At 33.5% G+C, this 24,319-nt stretch overlaps 3 protein-coding genes across 5 annotated transcripts in view; 2 read left to right on the top strand and 1 right to left on the bottom strand.

The window, feature by feature from the left end:
- LOC18038719 (acetyl-coenzyme A carboxylase carboxyl transferase subunit alpha, chloroplastic) overlaps positions 1 to 1,483 on the bottom strand; it is a 5,846-nt gene extending 4,363 nt beyond the window's left edge. For both annotated transcript variants that reach the window (XM_006429218.2, XM_024181829.1), the window contains exons 1-3: positions 1,191 to 1,483; positions 556 to 961; positions 393 to 467 (exon numbers count right to left, since the gene is read on the bottom strand). In XM_006429218.2, the coding sequence (XP_006429281.2) occupies positions 393 to 467; positions 556 to 891 (411 nt within the window). In that variant the 5' untranslated portion in view covers positions 892 to 961; positions 1,191 to 1,483. The remainder of the gene's footprint in view (positions 1 to 392; positions 468 to 555; positions 962 to 1,190) is intronic.
- An 11,538-nt stretch (positions 1,484 to 13,021) lies between these two features.
- LOC18038523 (OTU domain-containing protein At3g57810) lies at positions 13,022 to 16,352 on the top strand. Of its 2 annotated transcripts, none has more exons than XM_006429215.2 (8): positions 13,022 to 13,081; positions 13,159 to 13,312; positions 13,576 to 13,663; positions 13,874 to 13,937; positions 14,436 to 14,541; positions 14,663 to 14,717; positions 15,385 to 15,438; positions 16,003 to 16,352. In XM_006429215.2, the coding sequence occupies exons 1-8, from the start codon at positions 13,063 to 13,065 to the stop codon at positions 16,144 to 16,146; spliced, it is 684 nt and encodes a 227-aa protein (XP_006429278.1). In that variant the 5' UTR covers positions 13,022 to 13,062; the 3' UTR covers positions 16,147 to 16,352. The 2 variants fall into 2 exon arrangements, with proteins under 2 accessions (XP_006429278.1, XP_006429279.1); XM_006429216.2 differs by having other exon boundaries at positions 14,409 to 14,541.
- Positions 16,353 to 17,332: 980 nt separating this feature from the next.
- LOC18038522 (ataxin-3 homolog) lies at positions 17,333 to 21,108 on the top strand. Its single transcript, XM_006429213.2, has 2 exons — positions 17,333 to 17,920; positions 20,314 to 21,108. The coding sequence occupies exons 1-2, from the start codon at positions 17,669 to 17,671 to the stop codon at positions 20,917 to 20,919; spliced, it is 858 nt and encodes a 285-aa protein (XP_006429276.1). The 5' UTR covers positions 17,333 to 17,668; the 3' UTR covers positions 20,920 to 21,108.
- Positions 21,109 to 24,319: the final 3,211 nt, after the last annotated feature.

The raw sequence follows: 24,319 nt of genomic DNA, 5'->3' as shown, positions 1-24,319 counted from the left end.
ACTTAGCTAGACAAGCAACAAAGGAAGAAAAAACATAGGTCCCATGCGTCAGGTTACCACCATTATAGACTTCACATATCAAGGCTTATGGCAGAAACTCTTAGGCGAGGAAAAACAAATAGTTTGGCTGTGGCGACTAACATGCGAGGCAGTTTCCCAAACTCCATATAAATGGAGCACCGCCCAACCTAAAAGCTTAAGATGTATGTTTGTGGTGGAAAGTCTACCCGAGCATGTCTATCTAAACCACTTAAACCCTTATCCTCAGTTCTAGGCGTGTTTTATCATTCACTAATTATGTCCAGACTATTTTAACTAACTGATATCCCCAGAACTTGAATTTCACCAACAATCCATGAACAACAAATGAAAAGCTAATGCAAAAAGCTGACCTGTTGATACTTATTTTCCAATGATACAATCTGATCACTGAAGTCCAAACCAGTATCACTTGCCATCTTCCGCACCTGCACTCAACAAAATTATAAAATCAAACCAAACAATCTCAGTGAAACCAACGATTAACATCAACACCAACACCAAAAAAGCAATTACATCCATGATCTTCTTTGAGAGACCAACAAGCGGCTTCTCAAAATCCAAAGTTACAGGCTTCGGCTTCTCCTTCAACGGCTTGAAATGTGAAAGATGAGTAAGTACTCCGCCTTTCACATTAGGATCAACATCCTTGGGGTCCTTGGGCCAAGGATAGTCGTGCTTCTTCACTTTCCTAAGCTTTGCACTCACAGCGAATCCCCTGCTCTTACTCCCAAATCTGGCCCTCCCTAGGGCTTTCAGAGGCATACCATTCACATCGCTTTTGGAGCTCCGAAAAAGATCCGAAGCTGAAGCTCCGGTAAATGCAAGCGAAGAATGTGAAATCGTAGCCATTCTCCAAATCTACTATTCAATTCCTTTCAGCAAGAGCTCAATTTTTGAATTAAGCTCCAAGAAATCAAATCTGCGAAAAATAAATAATTTTTCCAGTTAAAGAAAAAGTGTAAATGATGTAGTCAACTTGGTTGAGCTCAGTAATCACATTTCCGTTACAATCCAACACGACATTTAGCAGAAATTCAAATTCAGAATATTATTATTGCTTCCGCACCAATTTTCTCGATAAACAAACAAGATAGAGCAAAAGTTTAGACATAAAAAAAAAAAATGAACTCAAATTACGAGGAAATTACCAGAAAAGTGACAGAGAATTTGAGATCTTCAGACAGCGAGAGAGCGAGAGAGAGCGAGAGAGAGAGAGAGAGAGAGAGAGAGAGCGCGGAGGCGTAAAATTTTTATGAAGAGAGGAAGGCGACAGTGTAGAAGACGAGTATTATTAAGCAAACGGGATAGAGGATCAAAGCATCGTAGAGATCGTCAAATAAAAAGAAAATTAAAATTAAATAAATAAGGGGCGAGAGAGAGAGAGAGAGAGCGAGTGCTCGAAAATCGAAAGTGCGTGTGTTTTATGCGCTGCGTTTTTGTGTGTCGTCGATACTTCTTATGTGATGTTGGGGGACCCTCCGTCCCCGTTTGCTTTATAATGAGCCAGCATTTTTCGGTTTGGCCGTTGAAAGTACGTGGCTTCTCTGTTAAACCCTGATTAGCTGGCACGTGTGCAAGTTGGGATTTGGCACGTGTGATTGTCTCGATTGGTTCGATGATCCCTCCAATAGGGCTCGACTCCATGCCACAATGTTCTCTTGGGGCATATAAAAATAGGTTTAATTAATCAATATTTTCAATTTGTCAAATATAATTGATTTGATTAATCAAATTTGCAGGTGCAATTTTACACCGTGTGATCAAATTCTCTTGTTAGCAGGAGGTTCGGTGGAATCAATATTCTTGCATTCGCTGAATGAATCTTTCACCCGAGTTGTTCTTTATGCATGAATTATATAATATGTTATAAATGTTGCTGATTATTAAACAGTTTTTTTTTTTTTTATCGAGTACTTTTCGAACTGGTGCACATGAAATGGACCGTGATTACTAAATTTTCACCCCCAATCTCCAAATTATTAGGAGAGTTTCGTGATGAGGGCTTTAATTAGAAAAAGATGGGGTTAGGTTAAGTTTGGTGGCTTGCCGATTGTTTTTATTGGCTCACAAAAGAGTCAATTCCTAACTACACGTATCTCTTTTTTTTGGTCGGCTAAGGTAGATCAGAATAAATACTACGAAAACTCAACGACGCACAAGTAACAAACATAAAATCACGTGCCGGCGGTTTGATGAAATGGCGACGCTTGCACCTGAAACTCAAATTGTGTCAGAAAACAAAATGACGAAAAAACCTGCGTGAGGTATTGTGGCGCGTATGGAGGTTAAGGCTTAAAGCTGTGTTGTTTGATATTTAACGTGCTCAACAAGCAGAATGTGTGCCAATGGTAATTGAATCAGACACAATAGAAATTTGAGCAGTGAAATCTTAGAATTAAGGGTGTGGGGGTAGAAATAGGAGTAGATTATTTACTTACATTGGAATGTAAGTGTGGAATGAGAATTAAAATTCAATTTATGTACTTACTTTGCCTTGAATTATGACACTTCGTGCGGTTTTAAAAAAAAAATTTAGTATTTTCTTTTTTATTACTTTGCACTTGATGAAATTAATAAAAAATATTAATTATTTTTTTTAAAGATGACACAGCCTTATAAAACTAATGTTATTTATGAAAGTTAATTATTTTTTGTTAACATTAAAAAAATATATTAATGTGTATAGTTAAGTGTACACAACATTTTCATCAATAAAAATTATGTTCACACTAACCAACTCTCTATTTTTCTTGGTATTAACAGACTCCCACATCTTACAAAGCCTAACCCTTATCATTCAACTATCTTTATCATTATTTAACTCACGAAGAAAAGAGTACTCCATGAAGCACACAATACTAAAAATTTAAATAAGTCAAAAAATAAAAACACAATAACATTTTTAAAGAGGATGTTCCTTAAATAATAAAAAAATCCAAACATAACAAATCTTAAATGTTTAATATTTATATAGTTTGAAGAAGCCAAAAGACACTAAATAAAAGGTTGCATAATTAAATATGGGATTATGACATTAAAATTAGGTTCTAATGGCATTGGTGAGGGAAGATGAATGAACCTTTCTTCCTATATTAATTAGTTGATGTATTTTAAACCACTAAAGTTTAGTTGTTGGCTTAATAAAATAAATGAATGTTTCAAAACTTATAATTAATTTATTATTAATGGTTACATATTGTTGAATTTAAATAGAAAGAGGAAGAGACATGTAATCTTTTGTAATCTATTAATTATTTTCTATTTTTAATATTTTGTAATGTAATTATTTTTTAATCTCAACCAATATATTAGATAATAGAGAATATAAAAAGATGAGAAATAATAATGCCACAAATCTTAACTACTTAATATTTATTGAGTTTGAAGAAGTCAAAAGGCATTAAACAAAAAGTTGCATAATTAAATATGAGATTATAGGTAGCATTAAAATTAGACCCTAATGGTATTGTTGAGGGAAGATGAAGGAACATTCATTCCTATATTAATTAATTGATATATTTAAACCACTAAAGTTTAATTATTGGCATAATAAAATAGATAAATGTTTCAAGATTTATAATTAATTATTATTAATGGTTACATATTATTGAATTTAAATAGAAAGAGGAAGAGACATGTAATCTTTTATAATCTAATAATTATTTTTTATTTTTAATATTTTGTAATGTAATTATTTTTTAATATCAACCAATTTATTAGATAATAGAGAATATAAGAAGATGAGAAATAGTGATGTCATATCACCTCCTCTAGTCCCAACTTTATATATATATATATATATATAATATTTTGTAATGTAATTATTTTTTAATCTCAACCAATATATTAGATAATAGAGAATAAAAAAGATGAGAAATAATGATGCCACAAATCTTAAATATTTAATGTTTATGGAGTTTGAAGAAGCCAAAAGGTACTAAACAAAATATTGAATAATTAAATATGAGATTATGATATTAAAATTATGCTCAATGGCATTGTTGAGGGAAGATGAAGGAACCTTCCTTCTTATATTAATTAATTGATGTATTTTAAGCCACTAAAATTTAATTGTTTGCATAATAAAATAAATGAATGTTTCAAAACTTATAATTGTATATTATTAATGATTACATATTATTGAATTTAAATAGAAAGAGGAAAAAATGTAATCATTTATAATCTAATCATTATTTTCTATTTTAATATTTTGTAATGTAATTAGTTTTTTAATTTCAACCAATTTATTAGATAATAAAGAATATGAAATGATGAGAAATTGTGATACCACATCACCTCTTGTAGTCTCAACTTTATATAGATATATAGATTCATGTATTTTAAGCCACTAAAGTTTAATTGCTAGCATAATAAAATAAATGAATATTTCAAAAGACTTATAATTAATTATTATTAATGGGTACATATTGTTGGATTTAAATAGAAAGAGGAAGAAATATGTACAAAGAATATCCACTAATATTTTAGATATTTTGGATCATGTATTTTAAGGCACTAAAGTTTAATTGATAGCATAATAAATTTTGAAGAAGCCAAAAGACAATCAACAAAAGGTTGCATAATTAAATATGAGATTATGGCATTAAAATTAGGCCTTAGTGGCATTGTTGAGGGAAAATGAAAGAACCTCTCTTCCTATGTTAATTAATTCATGTATTTTAAGCCACTAAAGTTTAATTGCTAGCATAATAAAATAAATAAATATTTCAAAAGACTTATAATTAATTATTATTAATGATTACATATTGTTGAATTTAAATAGAAAGAGAAAAAAAGTACAAAGAATATCCACCAATATTTTAGATATTTTAGATAATAGAAAATATAAAAAGATGAGAAGATGAAAAATTAATCACTCCATTGAATTAATGAAAAATTATGGATCATAATTCCTTGTGAGATAGTGGAGTTATAGAGAAGCTAAAGGTTGCTAATGGGAGATAGTGGGGAGACTAAGAGATATATGTTATGAACATCTACATTTATTTTAATAAATTCATGACACTCCCCCTTGGATGTTCATTACAAAGAATATGTTTCATTAAAATCTTTACATAATTGTTATTGTGTAATAACAATCAAATTAAATATGAGAAGATGAAATGCCAAATCTAAAAGAAAATTTCTCTATTTATTAGATAATAGAGAATATACAAAAGATGAGAAAATTGTGATGTCACATCACCCTCCTCAAGTTTCTAAACTTTTATAAAATGAAAAGAACCTCTCTTCCTATGTTAATTAATTTCATGTATTTTAAGCCCACTAAAAGTTTTAATTGCTTAGCATAATAAAATAAATAAATGTTTCAAAAGACTTATAATTAATTTATTATTAATGATTGTTGAATTTAAATAGAAAGAGAAAAAAAAAGTACAAAGAATATCCACCAATATTTTAGATATTTTAGATAATAGAAAATATAAAAAGATGAGGAATGATATATATTAATAAAGTTACTATTTATTAAATGAGTTAAATACAATCAAATTAATTATGAGAAGATGAAAAGCCAAACCTAAAAAAAAAATCTCTATTTATTAGATAATAGAGAATATACAAAGAAGCAAAATGGTGATGCCACATCACCTCCTCAAGTCCTAGCTTTATATATATATATAGATATAGATTGCCTCACATTACAATTTTATCTTTATATAAAGAATTATAGTTCTTAATTACAACGTGAACAAAAAAATGTATTTCTAAAATAAACTATTTATTTCGTTATTATTTATATTCATTTAAGTTAATAATGATTATTAATATTCTAAATTATGTAAATCACAAATTTTTTATTAATTTTAATTATGTAAACTAAAAATTATTGACAAGAGCAACACAAATGAAACATTATTATTCATAATATAGTAGAAAATTAATATTTCTTACAATAAACTATTTATCATTATTAGTTATTAAAATTAAATAAATATAAAACATTAAAATTAAATAAATATAATAATAATAATATCATATTTTCAAATAAAGATATTATATAGTAATATTATTAATTCCATGTAAATATAATATTATTTTTAAGTAATTTTAATGTAGAATCAATGTAAATTATTATTTTTAATAAATAAATAAATAATGTAGATAAATAATATAAATAAATAAATGTTATATTTTTAAATAGCATAATATATTATTCAAATAAATATGATATTATTATTTTTCAATAAATTTAACATTATTTTATTTAAATAAATATAACTATATTATATTTAATATCTTATTTTAATAAATATAATTCTATTATATTTAAAAAGAAGCATAAAAAAAGAATAGATGGGAGTAGATTCCCACTCCCACCTCCCCCGATGAGAGTGAGATTTCCACTCCCACTCTTAAATAAGCATGTAAACACTGGAGTGGGAGGACTTTACACTCCTCCCTCTCACTTCAGTAAGAAAACACACCCTAAAAATAGTGGATCTCACTTTAAAATATGAAAGGTAGCAAAATTGAAATATCTTAAACAAGAAATTCTGGCAATGCTATACCCCATTCTCTAACTAAAGTAGTTTTATAATTTGAAAACCCTATTTTATTGCCGGAAATTTTTCTAGTTCGAATTAGATTGTTATTCTCAAAGTTTGTTCAATGGAAAGCTTTACTTTCTTATTAAAAAAAAGGCAACACATATGGTAGTTTGTTTTTGAAGTAATATATGAAAATAAGAATAATAAAAATGTGTTTATTTGTTTTTTGAGAACAATGAAAATATGTTTGGTGGATTTTTGTTATGAAACATAATTTTCAATTATTCAGCATTCAACATAAATATTGTTGAAACACATTTTTCAATTATTCATCATTTAATTAAATATTGTTGCTTCCCAAAAAAAAAGGATATTATCATTTTACTACTAAAGTTATTCTTACATTTCATGTTAGTACCATGGTTTGTCGAAAAGTGTATTTTACTACTAAACATTTGCGTTGCTATCAATTCACTACCATTTCGTTAAGAACGTTAAAAATTTGCTGATGTCATAAGGGTATCAAAGACATTTCCAGCTGTAAGAGTAAAATTGTCTGTTAATTTGATAGATAAATTATTATTTTACTATCAAGTTTTTAGGGGAATTATCATTTTACTACCAAACTCTTGGGGTTAAAATCGACTTTTAACTCAATTTCCATTAAACATTAACTTTCTCTTAACGGAATGGTAGTGAATTGATAATGGCGCAAACGTTTTGTAGTAAAATGCACTTTTCGGTAAATTATGGTACTGATATGAAATGTCAGAATAACTTTGGTAGTAAAATGATAATTTCCCAAAAAAAATACAGATATTGCTTGTATCTAAATTTTTCTATTATTATTAAAATTAAATGAAAATGAACAGGTATAATTTAAACTATAACTATCTATTGTTTGCATTAATAAATGTGGGCAATTCTAATTTAGAATCCCAAAAATACTTTAAAAGAATAAAGTGCAAATTCTTTTAGCATCCACGCATGCCTAATTATTTGCATATGTCTATATGAATGACCATCACTTTAAAAATATAATATATAAATATGTATACACACCCCGCATTATGCATGACACAAATAAATTACGCCACACAAGTAACATAAATTTATGATTATTAATTTAATCACTATATATTGATATATAAAGAATTGATAACTAAAAATCAAATATACATATTATAAAATATTCATTAATGTTGAGTTGTGTCCTAAATTAACTAATAAAGGAGAGTTAATTGAGTTTATAAGTAGGATAGTTCTTCCAACCAATATACTAGTTTTTTAGATTGGATACTTAGAAATTCTTGGCCCAACATCCTAAATAAGTAGTATCATATTCTAGTGGTCAAGATGTACTGGTGGAATAAGCAAGCGGAAAGGTGGTAATAGAACAACTTAGTGGAATGAGCAAGGTAACTAAGTAGAACGAACAAGCGATATCAAAGCCAAAAATTCTAGTAGCCGAGATGTGGTGGTGGAATGAGCAAGCCGAAATGCACTCTAAATAAGTGGTATCAGATTCTAGTAGCTGAGATGTAGTGGTTGAATGAACAAGTCGGAATATAGTAATGGAACAACTTAGTGGAATGATCAAGGTAACTAAGTGGAACGAACAAATGGTATCAGAGCCAAAGATTCTAATAGTCGAGATGTGGTAGTGGAATGAGCAAACAAGAATGTGGTAATTAAGCAACTTAGTAGAACGAGCAAGGTGACAAAGTGGAACGAACAAGTGGTATTAGAGCTAAACTTTAGTAGCAAGAATATGGTAATGAAACAACTCTAGTTGAGATGTGGTAGTGAAACAAACAAGTCGTATTAGAGCCAAAACTCTAGTAGACAGAATGTGGTAATGAAATAATTCAGAAGTACGATGAACAAACTATTAGCCTATATGGCTATAAATATTGATTTTGATGATAACAAACCACATGTATTGATTAAACAAAGATTTATGAATTGCGCTTTTATAATAAGAAAATGATGTTATGGAATCAAAGTGTTTTGGAATAAAATGAATGTATTTTAAAACCTTTGATATTGTTTTAAATTTCGGATTTGGATCTATTTGAAACTATTTAAATATTTTTGGGTCATTCTATAATTTCACATAGTTTGGGTGAAATCATAATTTCAGAAAGCTTTAAGATTGACAAAGTAATATTTAGAAATTCTGAAATTGGACCTTTTTGTAAAGTTTCATAACGTTTTGGGCCATAATACAATTTTATAAAATTTTGAGGTCAAACTGTAAAATTAGAAAATATTTCACTGTAGCAGTTACTGTAGCAAGCGGCTAACCGGATCCTGACAAACGGTAATCTAGTTGTTGGGCAGTAAGCTTCTGAGCATAAGCGGCTATCCGGATTTGACAAAGCAGCACACCGGATGTTCAGAAATTCAAAATTGTGGTTGTAACGGTAACATTAAGCGGCTATTCGGATGTCCATAACCGGTAATCCGGTTACGACCAAAATGTGCATAACGGCTAGTTTTTGAGCTCAAATTATAAGAACTCAAATCCAACTCATTTTCAAGCTCTCCAACAAGCAAAAACAAAAAACACACGAGATATCTTGAGCCTTCAACTTGCAAAACACAAAACATTGAATCATTTCTTGTTCTTCATTTTTGAATATCTACTCATTGAGTGAGTTTCATTGTAACTTTCATTTCTTCATCTTAATTGTAAGAGTTTGAGTGTGTGAGACACTTGAGTGAAGAGATTGGGAGATAATCTCTTTGTTGTAAAGGTTCATTGACACCTTGAAGTCAATTGTAAAATGTTGAAGCCTTGGAAAGGCTTGGATAATGAAATCTTCAAACTTGGATTGCTTGGAGGCGTGGACGTAGGCGGGGTTTGCCGAACCACGTAAAAATTCGTGTGTTTGTTTCTCTTCTCCCTTACTCATTAGTTATTGTGCTTTTATTGAACTTATTGCTTTCATTTTCATTAAGACATTGGATTGCTTGTTGTGTGGATTTGCTAGGATAATTTTTAAAATTTCAATTCACCCCCCCCTCTTGGGTTGCACACTTATATTTCACAAACGATATTAAAGTTATATTCTAATAGGTAAAATGTGGTAATTGAACAATTAAGACGTGTTAGGCAAAAGGACTGAAATCCAACGATAGTAAAAGAATTGTTGAGTTGCAAAGGAAAATTACTTGAGTTTTATAGATTGGGTACCTATATATCATCGGCCCAACCCCCAACAAATGAAATGTTTTATAGTGAGCACATAAAGAGGAATAAGATTTAATAAAATAAGTAAGAAAAATAAATAAAATAGTATGTGACTCACAGACAAGACAGACAATTGACACACATATGACATACTTTTCTTCAACTTATTTCAATTGTTCTTCAGATTTCTCTATGACGCTGTATCTATTTTTACAACATTGATAGTGGAACCAGTATGAACCCTTAGATATAAGAGTTTTTATCCGAATCATTCATTTAATATAATGGATAATTAGATAATTAATTAAAAAATTGCAGGTAACTCACCGATTGTAGGTAAATATTAATTTTTTTATTTTAAATTAATATTAAATTTAGGAAAAAACATCCCACACCTCTAAGGTTTGCTTAAATAATCATACATATCCCTTTAGTTTCATAAATGATCACATAGACCCTCTTAATTTCATAAATGACTATTATACCTTTTGACTAAAACAATCTAAATAAATATAAATATAGTAATAGGATAAAAAGAATAAATAAATATCATATGATACAAAAATAATGTTACAATAAGTATAATTGATAAAATAACGTGTACAATAAATTTTTGTTAATATTAAGTTATATTAACATCATGGAAGAGTTTGCAAAACCTCACACCTCAGTAAGATTCGGTACCTTACCTTAAGTGCACCTCCCCTCATGGTTGCTCTCCCCTTTGACTTTCTTCTGCATGGCCAACAATCTCTGTGAACCACATGAGCCTTTAAGCCGCCTAGTGCCTTTAGGCACATTAAAGAATGATTTTAGGCAGCGTAGGACAAACTTTAGACCATGACTGCAAATACTCAAGGCAATAAACTGACAATACAATCAAAATACAACTATTACATTATTAAAAAAAAAACTAGTTTGAAAATACGACCAAAACGATAAAATCAATTCAAGAACAACTTATCGCAATATTTGTTAAGAACAACTTATCAAATCTCTTTCATCTAATTATTATGAAACATAGATAGTCTTAAAGAATCCAATTGTAAATACATAAACGTGAGAGATAAAGAGAGAAATTTTATTTTACTATATCTCTATTTCTTTTTAATTTTTAATTTAAAATTACCTATTTAATAGGTTTGTTAACCGGTTAACATGATTTTAAAATAATTAAAAAATTTCATTAATAAAAATAATATGTACCGTTGATTAGATCTAACGGTATATATTTCTCACACTATTGATGCCGTAAAAAAATTACGACATTATAAAAGGACCCTTCTTCTTGACAAATTATTCAAAACGACCATATTTCAATTTACTATTACAAAGGTAGTTGCCAACGTATTTCCTTTTCCTTTTGCTATTGGAAAACAAAAACATTAAGCGAAAAATGTTAAAACATTAAGTGAAAGACGTTACCTAAAAAGCCCCAACACTAATTATATTTTTGGGTAATTTTTACTTTCCTCCCCTGAGCTTTGGGCCTTTTGCACTTAGATCGCCAAGATCCTATTACTAGTAAAGACCCCCTACAGAATACAAATAGTAGTTCTCCTATGGTTAGTTATGGGCAATTTGGTAATCTAATTTGACAAGCATAACTTTTGCACATTTTGATTGACATGAGCATAGTGAATTGTCAAATCATTATGAAAAAAATCATGTCTTGTGAACATTCATAAAAATAAAAAATTGTAAAAAAATTCAAAGCTTAGATCTTTCTCTCTTTTCTCTCAAATTAAGCATTTCTCTTTCATGAAGCTCATATGAGAGCTCTGTTTAGAAGGCCAAAAAATTCTTCATTTATAGCAAAACAGTATCTATTACATGTGTGAAGTGAAGAAGAAACACCAAACCTGCATCATGTACCGCTTTGAATTTCACTGATACCCAAAAGACTCGAATCGCTATGTTGAAACTAATAATAGGTTAGTTTTGAACAAATTTTTTTTTTTTTTGGGCTCCATTTAGAGTGTATTGATAGTACTGTGAGTTGTTTGTAAATGTCAAGTGGGAGCTTTATTCTTTGTTCATTGACACAACTTTGATAATATGTATGGAACTGTGAAGTATAAAATCGAGAAAAATTTTTCCAACATAAAATATGTGCCATTTTGGGTATTTTGCAAGCATATGGTTTCAGTTTATGTTATGGTAGATTATGCATTTGATTTATGCCATGTAATATTCATGATGTACTTTTTCAAGTGAGTTTTAATAGGCCTGAAATATGTATGAAAGTATAAACAATTTTTTTTTGTCTTAATGACAGTTATATAGAGCTGAAAAACTGAAGTTTAAAACACTTAATGATCATTGTTTTTAATTGCATAATGTAAGATATGCCTCAATTGTCTTAAATTAGATAATTGATAAAATGTTATTTCGACAACTTGAAATGTTTTCATATAGAATGATTAGTCTCTTTAAGTTAGTTTGATGTTGTTGAATCTGTATAGTTCTGTTATGTACTAAATTTGTTGGCATCTAATAGATAATATGTTGTATTTTGTGTTACTACCAGTCACCTACACTTTGCATTTTCTATTTACTAAATTTTAGCTTTTTCTTTAACATTGATTTCCATTAACTTGACTCCTCCATTTCACACTACCTTTATTATATCTATTCTTCTTGTTGGTTGCTGCACTTGAGCCCTCTGAATCCATGTTGTTGAGATTGAAAGATTGACAGAAATGTAGTTGAGTTTGCAAAGTGTTGAGAGGAGGTAGGGATGCTTGTAAAGAAGGCTCTGTATTTAAGTCTTTAACTAGGCAAATTTGTGGCAATGTGACCATTAGGATCCAACGGTCAAATTGCAAAGGTGAGTATTTCTTTTAACTTGACTTAAATTTTTGACCTTTTTAAATGAGTATTTTGGTTAATGTAACTTATGATTAGGATTAGAATTATCATTTTATTTGTTGAATACAATTATAAATAACACAAATTTAAGTGGTGTACTGGTAATATTATGGTTGTTATAATTTACGCGTCAAATGTATGAGATGTGAAAGTTCTTGAAAATCCAACTGGAGGTATTTCAATCTTTTTAAATTTAACTAACAGTTAGTCACAAAATTAACTGATGGTAAAAGGTCTATTAATAAATTGATCTTGGCCATCTAAGTGCAAAATGCACAAAGTTCAGGGGGAAAGTAAAAATTACCCTAATATTTTTTCATTGCCTTGTGTGGCTTCGGCTTAAACGACGCCGTACAGGTGCACTTTACTTGCGTAAGCGTGTCTTATTGGCGGCTGCCTTTGTCAGTGTTCCACTTCACTGTCTGCCTCACCCCGCATTTCTCCATGGCGGACAATCCAACTGGTACTTCACTTCCTAAGCTTTAATTTTTTTTTTCTTTTATTTTCGTAGCTATTTTTTTACACAAATGATTAATGCAGAGGGGATTCTTGAGCAATTGAGACTTGGAGTTGCAAAATTCGAACTCGTCTCTTCGCCTGTTGCTTCAATTTCAAATCCAAATTCCCAAACATTTCCCACGGCGTTCCACAGAGACAGCAATAATTTATTCTTCGCAAGAATTGGACCTCCACTGTGAGTTATATTTTTCCTCGTTAAAAGGAAAAAAAAAATCCTAATGACTCATAAACTTTGAACTTGTCCACATTTGTTGCAATTTAGCGGTTTCGTTTAATGCTACTGGAATTGTTTTGGCTAATTTTCAAAATTAAGTTGTATTTGATATACTAAAAAAAAAGTCATAAGTGATTGTATGTAAAGTTCTACAATTTAGTTCTGAAAATTAGACTTTTTCTTAATTTTAATCTATGATATATTCCATAAATTTTGGTTTTTAGAGGTGGTGGCTCGCCAGCGATGAAAAAGGTTGAGCGTTATTCAGTTCAGAGAGTTACTGGGGATGGACGCTGTCTATTTAGAGCACTGGTATCTCTTTTGCTTTAAACTTTTTGGTGGTAAATAAAAATTCCATTTATGGTTCGTCTGATTGATTTGAGCAAAGCTACTGTGTTGATTTTTATTTTTTTCAATTACATTTTGTTTGTTATTTAGTAATTTGTAAAAATTGAACTTAAACCTTGCCTCAAGGATATATTTTTTGTTGCCTTCTGAACTGAACCCTAATTGATGAATTAGGTCAAAGGGATGGCTTTAAACAAGGGTATCACTCTTAACTCACGGGATGAGAGAGAGGATGCGGGTATGTTTGGATATTTTTATTTATTTCCTCCGATGTGAATGTCAATCAATAATTATTTAATATGATCCTACCTGATCATTTTATATGACATTTCAATGGATTTTTCATTCTTTGTGTTTAGTGCGTGCGCATCATTTGGCAACTAGGGAATGTTTCATTTGTAAATTGTGTAATTGAGTGGGATTGATGAAGATTTTTTTTCTGTTTTCAATTCAATGGTTCTCTCTCTCTTTTTTTTTTTTTTGGGTGATATCATTCAATGGTTGTCTTGAAAGGAAGAACTTTGGCAATTTAGCAATCTTTTTCTTTTATGCATGGCTTGCGTAGAATGGAGACTTCTGCTTGGATTAGTTTTTAATCTGTTTTAATTCAATGAGAAACTTGAGCTGTTCGAATAATTATGTCTACTCTTTTTAAAAAAAAAAAAATCTAAGAAATGGTTCTGATCAGCCCTGAGTTCTGGGTACATAGCTTTTCCATTGTTTTTTACAAATGCAGATGATTTGCGAATGGCTGTAAAGGAGGTTATATGTGACAGTGGTAGTGAACGCCGGCAGTATGAAGAAGCATTAATCGCAATTACTATTGATGAGTCCTTAAAACGGTAGGTCTTTGATCTTATAACATATCTTGAAAGTTCTTTTATTTCTTTGTATTCGGGAGTATACTTTAGCCTCTAGTCATTCTTCAATCTGTTCAACATACTAATTTACGTCTTTCTGCAGTTACTGCCAGCGCATTGGAAGATCTGACTTTTGGGGAGGAGAGTCAGAACTACTGGTTAGCACCTGTTAAATGCAAATTTGCTTTTTCCCTTCCCTTCCTTCCCTTCATCAGTGGTGATGACCCTTTTTTTTAATTACTTTTCATCTGGTTTGGTAATTGCTCAAGAAAAATATAGAAGTATATAATTTTGTGAGTTTGCAAGATTGAATTTGTAGAGGTGGCAGTTGGGCGACTAAAACCAACCCTCCTGAGGATAGCTAAAGCCTTGGATACGACTAGTGTTCGTTCTTTTGGTCATGGAGCGTTGGTGCTCTAGCTCTGAGATGATTTATACTGCCTTATCTTTTAGGGTGATTAAGATTGACGTTTCCAACCAACTGCACAATAATCCATCTCATCATGTTTGTATAAGCTTCTGTCTATTTCTTTGGTTATTGAAATGCATAACTCTTTTGGCCGATGTTGATGCATCGAACATCTTTTGTTATTTTTACAAATGTGTAGAAGGTGTTATGGTATTATTTTTTCAAATGGAATGGCAGAAAACTACCATTGGAGTTTTAATTTATTTCTTACGACAAGCAATCTGTAGCCATGAACTATGTATTTGTATCTCTTTTCCTCTGTTTGCATATGAATGTGTTTATTTGCATGCAATGATATATTGATGCTTCTGTGTGAAACATCGAATGCTGACCACTCATTATGAATTCTAACTCAGGTGTTGTCGAAATTGTGCAGTCAGCCAATCGTTGTTTACATACCGGAGCATGAGGTATGGGGACTGGTCAAATTTTGAATGCTGATTTAGTTGCCTTATTTCAGCTTGACCTAGTCAATGTGCAGTGACTTTCTTTCGGCTTTCCTTTTAATGAACTGTCTTGATTAAACTACAAGAACTAGTTTTACAACTGCTGAAAAAATTCCATGGACAATGATTGTGATTGTCCTTACATTGCCTTCTGTGCATCCAATCAGCTGTATGTATAGAAACTAAGAAAGTTCGTTGAACTTTAACAAGTCCAATTGCATATTGGCTATGAGAGGGTATGGGACTATGGGTCCATTGAATTCTGGACGATGTTTAATGAAGAGTAGTCCAGTTCTGTTTGCTTTGTTTCAGCTGCTGATCCCCTTGCTTCCATTATCATTGCTATTCAATGCTCAGAATTATGAACATAAGACTATATTCATAACATGCATTGCTTTGCCGCCCCCAGAGTGAACAAAATCAATTCTTCATAATCTTTTTCTAATTTTAGTTTGTCTTTACTTTTTATAATTATTCCATTTGAATCTTGATGGTTGTCTAATTATAGGTTTTCTTATGTCATTGCAGCATAGAGGTGGTGGAGGGGGCTCTGGTTTTATTCCCATTGCAGAGTATGGAGCCGAGTTTCGAAGAGGCTCAAGAAATGGAAAGCCAAGGAAAGTAGTGAGGCTTCTGTACAGTGGTAGAAACCATTATGACCTGCTTTTCTGAGATTTTTCCCTGCTCAGAAGCTAAAGGAGCCATACTGAGAAGATCATCCCATTTTGTATTTGCATAAAAAATGTAGTATTTTTCTTAGTATACTTGACCACTTGAATGCAGAATGTTGCATTTTTCTAATTTCTGTGATGCAGAGCTGGAAACTGTTAGCTATCTTTTTATCTCATTCCAACCTGAAAGCATCTATATTATATCATAGGCGTTATCTTTTTTATAATAATAATAATGGCCAAATGCCAAAACGCCAAACAACTCCTACTACTAAAGTATATACCTGAAAGGAAAATTATCTTTGCTTCACTTTTTTTTTTTTTTTGTTATATGTTTGCCTAGTCACTATAAAATTTTGACATATATTTTATATTATTTTTATTTTTAAATTTGTATCAATCAACTATTTTAACATTAAAAAATGATCATTTTATCCCTAAATGAATTAAAAGATCATTTTGTTCTACAAAATTTTGAAAAATAAAAATTATAATTCTAAAAATATTCCTTAATTTAATAAAATAAATAAATCTTAAATTAAATATGTTAATTTATTGTAAATATAATTTCATTTAAAAAATATAATGTTAATTTTGTGTAATCATAATTTCATTTAATTTGTATAAGAAATCTTCTTAATATTAATTATAGGAAAGTTTACAATAATTATAGGGAGCTTTTCTCTTCATATTAATTTTTGTAAATTTCCCTCCACTTAATTTAATTACAAAAATTAAATGAAATTATAATTACAAAAAATCGTAATTACAAGATGTTATTTTTTATAATTATAATTTCATTTAAAAATTATCATCTAGATTTTAATATTTATTTGTTTTATTGAATTTAGGGGTATTCTTATAATTATAATTTTTATATCTTTTAAAATTTTATAGAATAAAATATTTTTTTAATTCATATAGGGGTAAAATAGTTATTTTTAATGTTAAAGTAGTTCATTAATATAAATTTAAAAACAAAAATAATAAAAAGTATATGTTAAAATTTTATGATCGTTAAATATACATATAATAAAAGAAAAATAATAAAGAAATAATTCTCCTACTTGAAAATAATTATATTGTCGAATTTTTACTTTAATTGGATAGCGTTTTATAAGGGAAAAAAATAGCTAATTTATTTTTTTAATTTAAAAGGCACTTTTATTACGTTCCTTCCAAAAAAAAACACCCAATTTTTACGGAAAGGAAAACAGTATGGAGGAAAAGCGCTTCCTTCACTGCTTGCAAGTTGGCAAGTCTGAAACCCTCAGTACGCGTTCTCAATGACTCCTTACTTTCTTCAAGTCACGCCAAGCAAAGCAAATACCGATTATATATTTATATTTATTTAATGAATAAAATTATAAATTCTTTTCCCTCATCTTCCTCTTCTCTCCATCGAACATTCGAAACTGAAAAACCTTTCCTAAGAAACCCGCTGTTACAATAATATCGCAAATAGAAAAAAAAAAATCTAGGTTTTGTTACCTGGTGCACATAAGAGTTTGTTTTTTTTATTAATGGAAGGGGCGAGCAACGGAGGGATGTTGTACCACGAGGTACAAGAGTCGAAGCTATGCGCGGTGCATTGCGTGAACACGGTGTTACAAGGTCCGTTTTTCTCGGAGTTCGATTTGGCGGCGCTGGCTTCGGATCTCGATCGTAGTGAGCGCCAGGTGATGCTCGAAGGTCGCGTCCCCGCTGCTTCCTCCGGCGATTTCCTCACCGAGGAGTCTCATAACGTCTCTCTCGACGGCGATTTCAGTATCCAGGTGCTCTAAATGTGTTTTAATTTTTTAATAATCTTATATTAGCAATAATCTATTCTTTATGAATTGAAACTTGAAATTAAAATATAACAAAAAAAAATGTATATTTAAGAACATTTTCAGAATTATATTTATAGTTTAACAAGTTCCAATGAAAAGAAGTACACTTTCTCACTGTGACCAGATCAAAAAAATTGAAAGATTTAGTACTTTCAGAAAGACTGTATGTGTGTGAAATACACTATGCATTCGTAATTAGTAATTCAGGATTGTTTTAGTATTTGGTAAGTGATATTCATGAGCAAACATTAGTTCTATAATCATTAACCCAAAACTTTCCGTGTACGATCCTCCTATCAGACTTAGCAATTAAATGAACTATTACTTTAGTCGCCAGATTTGTAAAACAAACAAATGCGGTCACGTACCTGAAAGGTCAATCCAAATATTTTACCAAATTTGGATAGTTTATGAAAAATCCCTTTATCTTGAGATTCAAAATCCTCTGAAGCTTACTCTTAAAACATCACAACATGTGAATTGAGAAACTATAGGGTCAACAGTCAAAGTTGGATAATTCTAATTGAATGACCAATGATTATTATGCCTTCAAACATTCTACACAATCTACAAACACTAGCAATAAGTTTCTTGACTATTCCAAGTTGTTGCTTAGCACTACTAACCCAATAGATAACTAAACCAACAATTCAATAAACGAGAGCATTTCTGCCTTCTCAATATTATCGTAGTTTCTCCTTACAGAAAAACTTTTTAACTGTTCAGTTATATCCTTAAGAAGGATAGAGAAGAGAAATGGTTATATGTTAGTTAAATATTATATCTTTTACATTGGAGTCGTTGCCTACATATCTCTACCTTTTTATGTAAAGAAGTAAATAAATTTTTTTTCCCTTTTCTTTCCTATTATGTCTTTCCAACAAATAGGAACTGTAATATCTGAAGTTGGTGGTCTCAAGAGGACTTAGACTTTCCCTCCTACAAAATGAAGAGTTTGTCTGATTTTCATTTTCTTTTGTTGGAACGTTAAGAAGATTAGGAAGAAAAAAGTGGCTACATTAGTTTCTAAAAGGATCATGTAAACCGTGCTGAAATAAAATAAAAGCTACAATTTTATTCACTCAAAATTTTTGAAAAGTTATTTTTCAAACTTTAAATCTTTTTCCTCAGCCTTTGCCCAATCTAGCCTAAGGAAAGGAGAATTGATGAGTTTGTTGTGAAGGTCATTTAAACATTCAGTGATAAATACTATTTAATTGTTTCTTTTTTGGTAGCCATACTATGAGAGCTTATTTATTATCAATGCTATTTCAGATTTGTTGCTTACTTTTTCATGTAAAATATTGTAGTGGTGCTTTTTGATAGTTCATGTTAGCATATCAATTCAAAACATACCAGGAGTCATTAATTTGTTAAAATTCACATTGAACTGTGTTTGTAGTGACATTAATCTGTGGAATGCATAGATGCGTTAAGTGCACGCTGCTTTGTGTAAACTGGTAATATTGCCTGTTTTATGTGTAGATATCTACATTCACTGTTTAATCATCCATGACTGACTGCAGGGATGGACATTGGTCCAATGTGCTGGTATTTGTTTTATAATGTTGCCTGAAGGCAAGAACGGAAGAAACTGAGACTTGAACCTGTCATTTCCATTACTCAATTTTTGGGATCAGCTGTAATGTTCCAAAATCTCTTATGGGAAAGTGATTTAATATGATAAGTGGCAGTTAATGTCCCATATGCGATTTGACTTGTATCTGATGGTCATCACTTAAGCAGCACCTCTCTGTCTTCTAGGAGATAACTGTTTTCTGATAGATGATGATAAGATGTGCCTCCTTATAGATGCATCTGTGCATTGGATTTTGCACTAATTATACTGATGCAATTGGTAATCAAGTTACTAGCAGCAACGATGCGTTCTTCATGCTAGTAGCCTATCTAAAAGGCCTTCAAGCCCAAGCCGGAGGCTCTTTTGAACAGTCATTTTCCATTGGGGTATATATAAAACATGACATCTGTCTTAACTTTACAATATCATGATGGAAAATAGCAATAAATGAGTAGTATTTATATACCACATATGGATAATAATTCATGTTAGGACACCTACACATAAATGAACAATATCTATCTTGTTTGATTCTGTCTGTCTCTAGTAATTGGAAAATTCATTTTCAGGAGGTGTTGGCATGTTGCCTGTCAGAGTTAATTATGATACAAGAAATATGAATATTTTGCGTGTTGTTACAGATCTTTCGGATTATTAAACTGCATGAGCACATTTTCTACATTCACAGGTGGGCATTGCTCGGTAACATTCATAAAACTGTACTACTTATAGTTTTTGGTGAAATTTCTTTTTTCAGGTTCTGCAAAAGGCTTTAGAGGTGTGGGATCTGCAAGTCATTCCCCTTAACTGCCCAATTGCTGAACCTGCCCAGATTGACCCTGAGCTAGAAAATGCGTTTATCTGTCATTTGCACGACCACTGGTTCTGTATCAGGAAAGTGAATGGAGAATGGTATAATTTTGACAGTCTTTATGCAGCCCCAGAGCACCTCTCAAAGTTTTACCTGTCAGCCTATCTGGATTCGCTAAAAGGCTTTGGCTGGAGTATTTTCATTGTGAGGGGAAACTTCCCGAAAGAGTGCCCCATCTCATCCTCTGATTCTTCCAATGGTTATGGGCAGTGGCTTTCTCCTGAAGATGCGGAGAGGATTACCAAATCATGCAACACAAGAGAGGGCCCAAAGAGAATCAAATTGACTCAACAGCATTCTGATCCATTTCTTTCTGCGGAGGAGGCAGATAGGCTTTTGGAGATGGAAGATGAGGACTTGAAGGCTGCAATAGCTGCGAGTCTGTTGGATTCTTCCCCAGCTAAGCCTACTGCGGAAGCCAGCAGCACCACAGCAAGCACCCTGGAAAATGAAAAAGAAATTAGCAAAGAGAAAACTGCACAAGAAGATTAATTCCGTTCATACATTTATCTGCTGGTTGAATTGTATGTAATAATTGATGCCAGAGAAGATGTGAACTTGGATATGTATCCTTGACGTAATGCATTTTTTGTTTATATACATTCATTATTGTACTTTGTCAAAAATCTAAACTAACATTACCAAAAACTTCTTTGAGAAATGACATTTCAGCTTCGCAATTGTTGGATAGGTGCGTATGGATTTCTGGAAAAAGCTTCGAAGTTGCATGCCGGCTTTATATGGCACTTTTTGCATCTTATTCTTGTTAACGTCTACCTTAGTAAAATTATACAAGCGTATGAGCCGATGAGTTGCGCCCAACTGACTGCTTAATCAGAAAGTCTTATATGGGACATGGCTGAGGGGAAGGCTTAGCAGAATTACATTAAAGGCCGGTATTTTACTGCCAATTACCCTGGCACTGGGCCACTGGCCTTGAAATGTCCAAAACCAAAAGGTATCGGCCCTGTGGTGCCTCTCTGTTAAAGCCAAGAATACCCTCGATGAATCCAATAACTATCACCTATCGACGAAAATACCCACCTTGAGTGAAGAAACAAGCACCTACGAAATTTAACTTGAAAAATGGAAATGTAAAAGAATAAGAAAAGAATGATAGAAAGATTAACCGAAAGCAGCCCACGTACGTACAGCAGAGGAATTATTTCTTAGAATTTCTTTCATTCAAGACTATCTCGATGACATACGCGTATGGAAAGTATGTATTATATATATTATGTTGATACAGGATTTAGGTTTGCTCGTTCGCGATTAGAATCTCTCCACAACACTTAAATTTCTATTTGATTGGGGATGACTTCACGCTGCTCCCTCTAGACGAGCGAAGCTACGAGGCTTGCTGCTTTTCCTCAGCAAACTCCTGAACTCACAAAAACTAGTTAGAGCACGCCGAGGATTTTTTCAGTGTAAATCATCTGACGCTCAAATCAGCAATCTAGGTTTATTTTAGAAAAACTTTGCCATTGATCATTGTTTGGGAGGGATACTGTTTGGGACAAATGCGTCGAAGGGACCAGGAATGACGAGCAGATATCTGATGGCGGAGTTCTGCGAACCGGTGTGTTCCGTTAAAGCCTGGCGCGTGGAAGAACAGGAGCAGAAACATCCTGCTCGTCCACGATGTTGTCGTCCGCGAGGCCAATTCCTATAAAAGGCATAAGGCCATTCCGGCTAGAGATCGAGAGGCGAGGAGACCCGGTCGACGGCAGTTGGCAAGACGTGCTCTCCAGCACGAGAATCTAGGCACAACAGCCACGCTTTCCCCAGAACCGCGACGTAACACGCAAGATCTCACAGAGCCATGACAGCCACACTTTCCCCAGAACCGTGGCGTAACACGCAAGGTCTCACAGAGCCATGGCAGCCACGCTTTCCCCTGAACCGTGGCGTAACACGCTAGATCCCATGTTTTGCCCATAACGCAGCAGTTGGAGTCCCATACCGTCTCGAAAAGAGCGGAAGACTGAGATTCAGAGGAAGCCTATAAAAAGGTAGCCAACGAAGGTAAAAGGGTTGGCATTCTTGAGAAAAGGGGAGAAAACCACAAGAAACGCCATAAGACCTGCGGCAAGCTTTTCCCGAACCTTCATATCTGACTTGAGCGTCGGAGGGTTTGCGCCGGGAAAACAACCGGCGTACTCTGACTTATCTGTGTACGCAGGGACCTCTGGAGAAGAAGCCTGGCGAGGAGACCTCCTGGTCGTGACGAAGTTGATCGAGCAGAGATCCTGATCGTAGAACGAGGAGAACCGGAATCTCGCATCAACATTTTGGCGCCGTCTGTGGGGATCCAGAGCAAAAAGCTTCTGTCGATAGCAAGAAGAGGGGTGGAGTAAGCGAAAGGCAATGGAGATAGGAGGAAGTATCGCACAAGGGGGTGACATAAGGCTTAACGATTCCGTGACGCTGAGGGAGGTAATCAGCGAAGCACGGGAAAAAGTCATGTTCGACCGGATGGAGCGAATGGAAAAGCAGATGGAAACCTTGACAACCATCCTGCATGAGCTGCGGAACGAGCGAAGGGTAACCCAAGAGGGAAGGGTGAGAGGCGGTAGAGCGGCACCAGGTACCGATAGTGCGGAGAGAAGTCAAACCGCTGGGAGATTTGGTGGTGAGAGAGGTAACGTACCTCTGCGGGGAGAATTTCATAGAGAAAGAGAGCAGTCCCCGGTAAGACAGACTTGTGACGGGGGCGACGGGGTGGTGAATGCAGAGGAAACAGAACTGAGGCAACACTTACATGATGTAGAGCGAGAGCGGGATCAAGCTGCAGCGCGCGACCCTGGTCGCGCAGGACAGCTGGAGGAGGAAGTGCGAAGGCTAGCGCAAATAATTGACGACATGCAAGGGAGGAACAGAGCCCCTGGTTGGAGGATAATGCTGGACGGGGAATCACCGCTCGCAGCAGAGATCATGAGGGCAGTTATTCCGAGAGATTTCCGCCTCCCCGACCTCAGATACTCGGGAAGAACTGACCCGCTGATGCACACAGAGCGCTTCAACGACATAACGGGGGTACAGGGATTATCTCCATCCCAAAGGTGCAGGGTGTTCCCACTATCCCTTGAGGGACGTGCACGAGAATGGTACAGGAAACTTCCTCGGGGCAGCATAAAAACCTTCGAGCAGATGTGCCAGGAATTCGCAGAGCAGTTTAGTGGGGCAATGTCACCGGAAGATGACATGATGGAGCTGAAGAGCATGAAACAGGGGGAGCAAGAAACCCTTCGGGAATTCATCAAGAGGTTTCATCGGGCTGTCCTCGACTTGGGAGCCTTCAACCACCCTCAGGCGTTAAGGGGACTGAAAGAAGGGGTGAAGATAGGAAGGCTGTGGTACAATTTGAGAAGCCCAGCTATTCAAACGTATGCAGCCGCATACGAACAGGCTAAAAGAGACATCGAGATTGAGGAGGAGAAAGCTGCACGGATCAAGACAGACCAGTTGGAAGGGTTAGGGAGGAAAGAGAAGAAAGCATTACCAACTAATGGGCCGATCAGGAGGAGGGACCACCAGATCTCCGGTAGTGGAGCAGGAGGTAGGGTAATTGCTTACCAGCCTCATCAGAGGCCGCCACAGTATCAGCGCAGCAGGGCGCCACCTCCTCGTTCCCCAGCTAGGGAGCCTTGGAGAAGACTTGATTCGGCATCCGGCGATCTTCATCAACATTCCCACGGTAGCAGGACGAGCAGACCAGAAGCACTCCCACCGCCCCCAATTCACAGTGGGGCAAACAGAGAAAGAGCAGTGCATCTGGTCGACCAGAACCAGGACTATGGGCGGTACACTCCCTTGAAGATGCCCCTAGATGAGGTGTACGAGGCCATAAAGGGTCGAGGGCTGCTGCACCTCCCTACACCAATAACAAAGC

Source organism: Citrus clementina, unplaced genomic scaffold (assembly GCF_000493195.1).
Source record: "Citrus clementina cultivar Clemenules unplaced genomic scaffold, Citrus_clementina_v1.0 scaffold_6, whole genome shotgun sequence".
NCBI lineage: Eukaryota > Viridiplantae > Streptophyta > Magnoliopsida > Sapindales > Rutaceae > Citrus > Citrus x clementina.
This window is presented reverse-complemented; position numbering and strand designations above follow the sequence as displayed.

Bases quoted from the DNA above. Each gene is read 5' to 3' on its own strand.
- LOC18038522 (XM_006429213.2), top strand. From the start codon at position 17,669: ATGGAAGGGGCGAGCAACGGAGGGATGTTGTACCACGAGGTACAAGAG. The intron at 17,921-20,313 runs GTGCTCTAAATG...TTCTTTTTTCAG, and splicing joins ACGGCGATTTCAGTATCCAG to GTTCTGCAAAAGGCTTTAGA.
- LOC18038523 (XM_006429216.2), top strand. The intron at 14,542-14,662 runs GTAGGTCTTTGA...GTCTTTCTGCAG, and splicing joins ATTGATGAGTCCTTAAAACG to TTACTGCCAGCGCATTGGAA. The intron at 14,718-15,384 runs GTTAGCACCTGT...ATTCTAACTCAG, and splicing joins GAGGAGAGTCAGAACTACTG to GTGTTGTCGAAATTGTGCAG.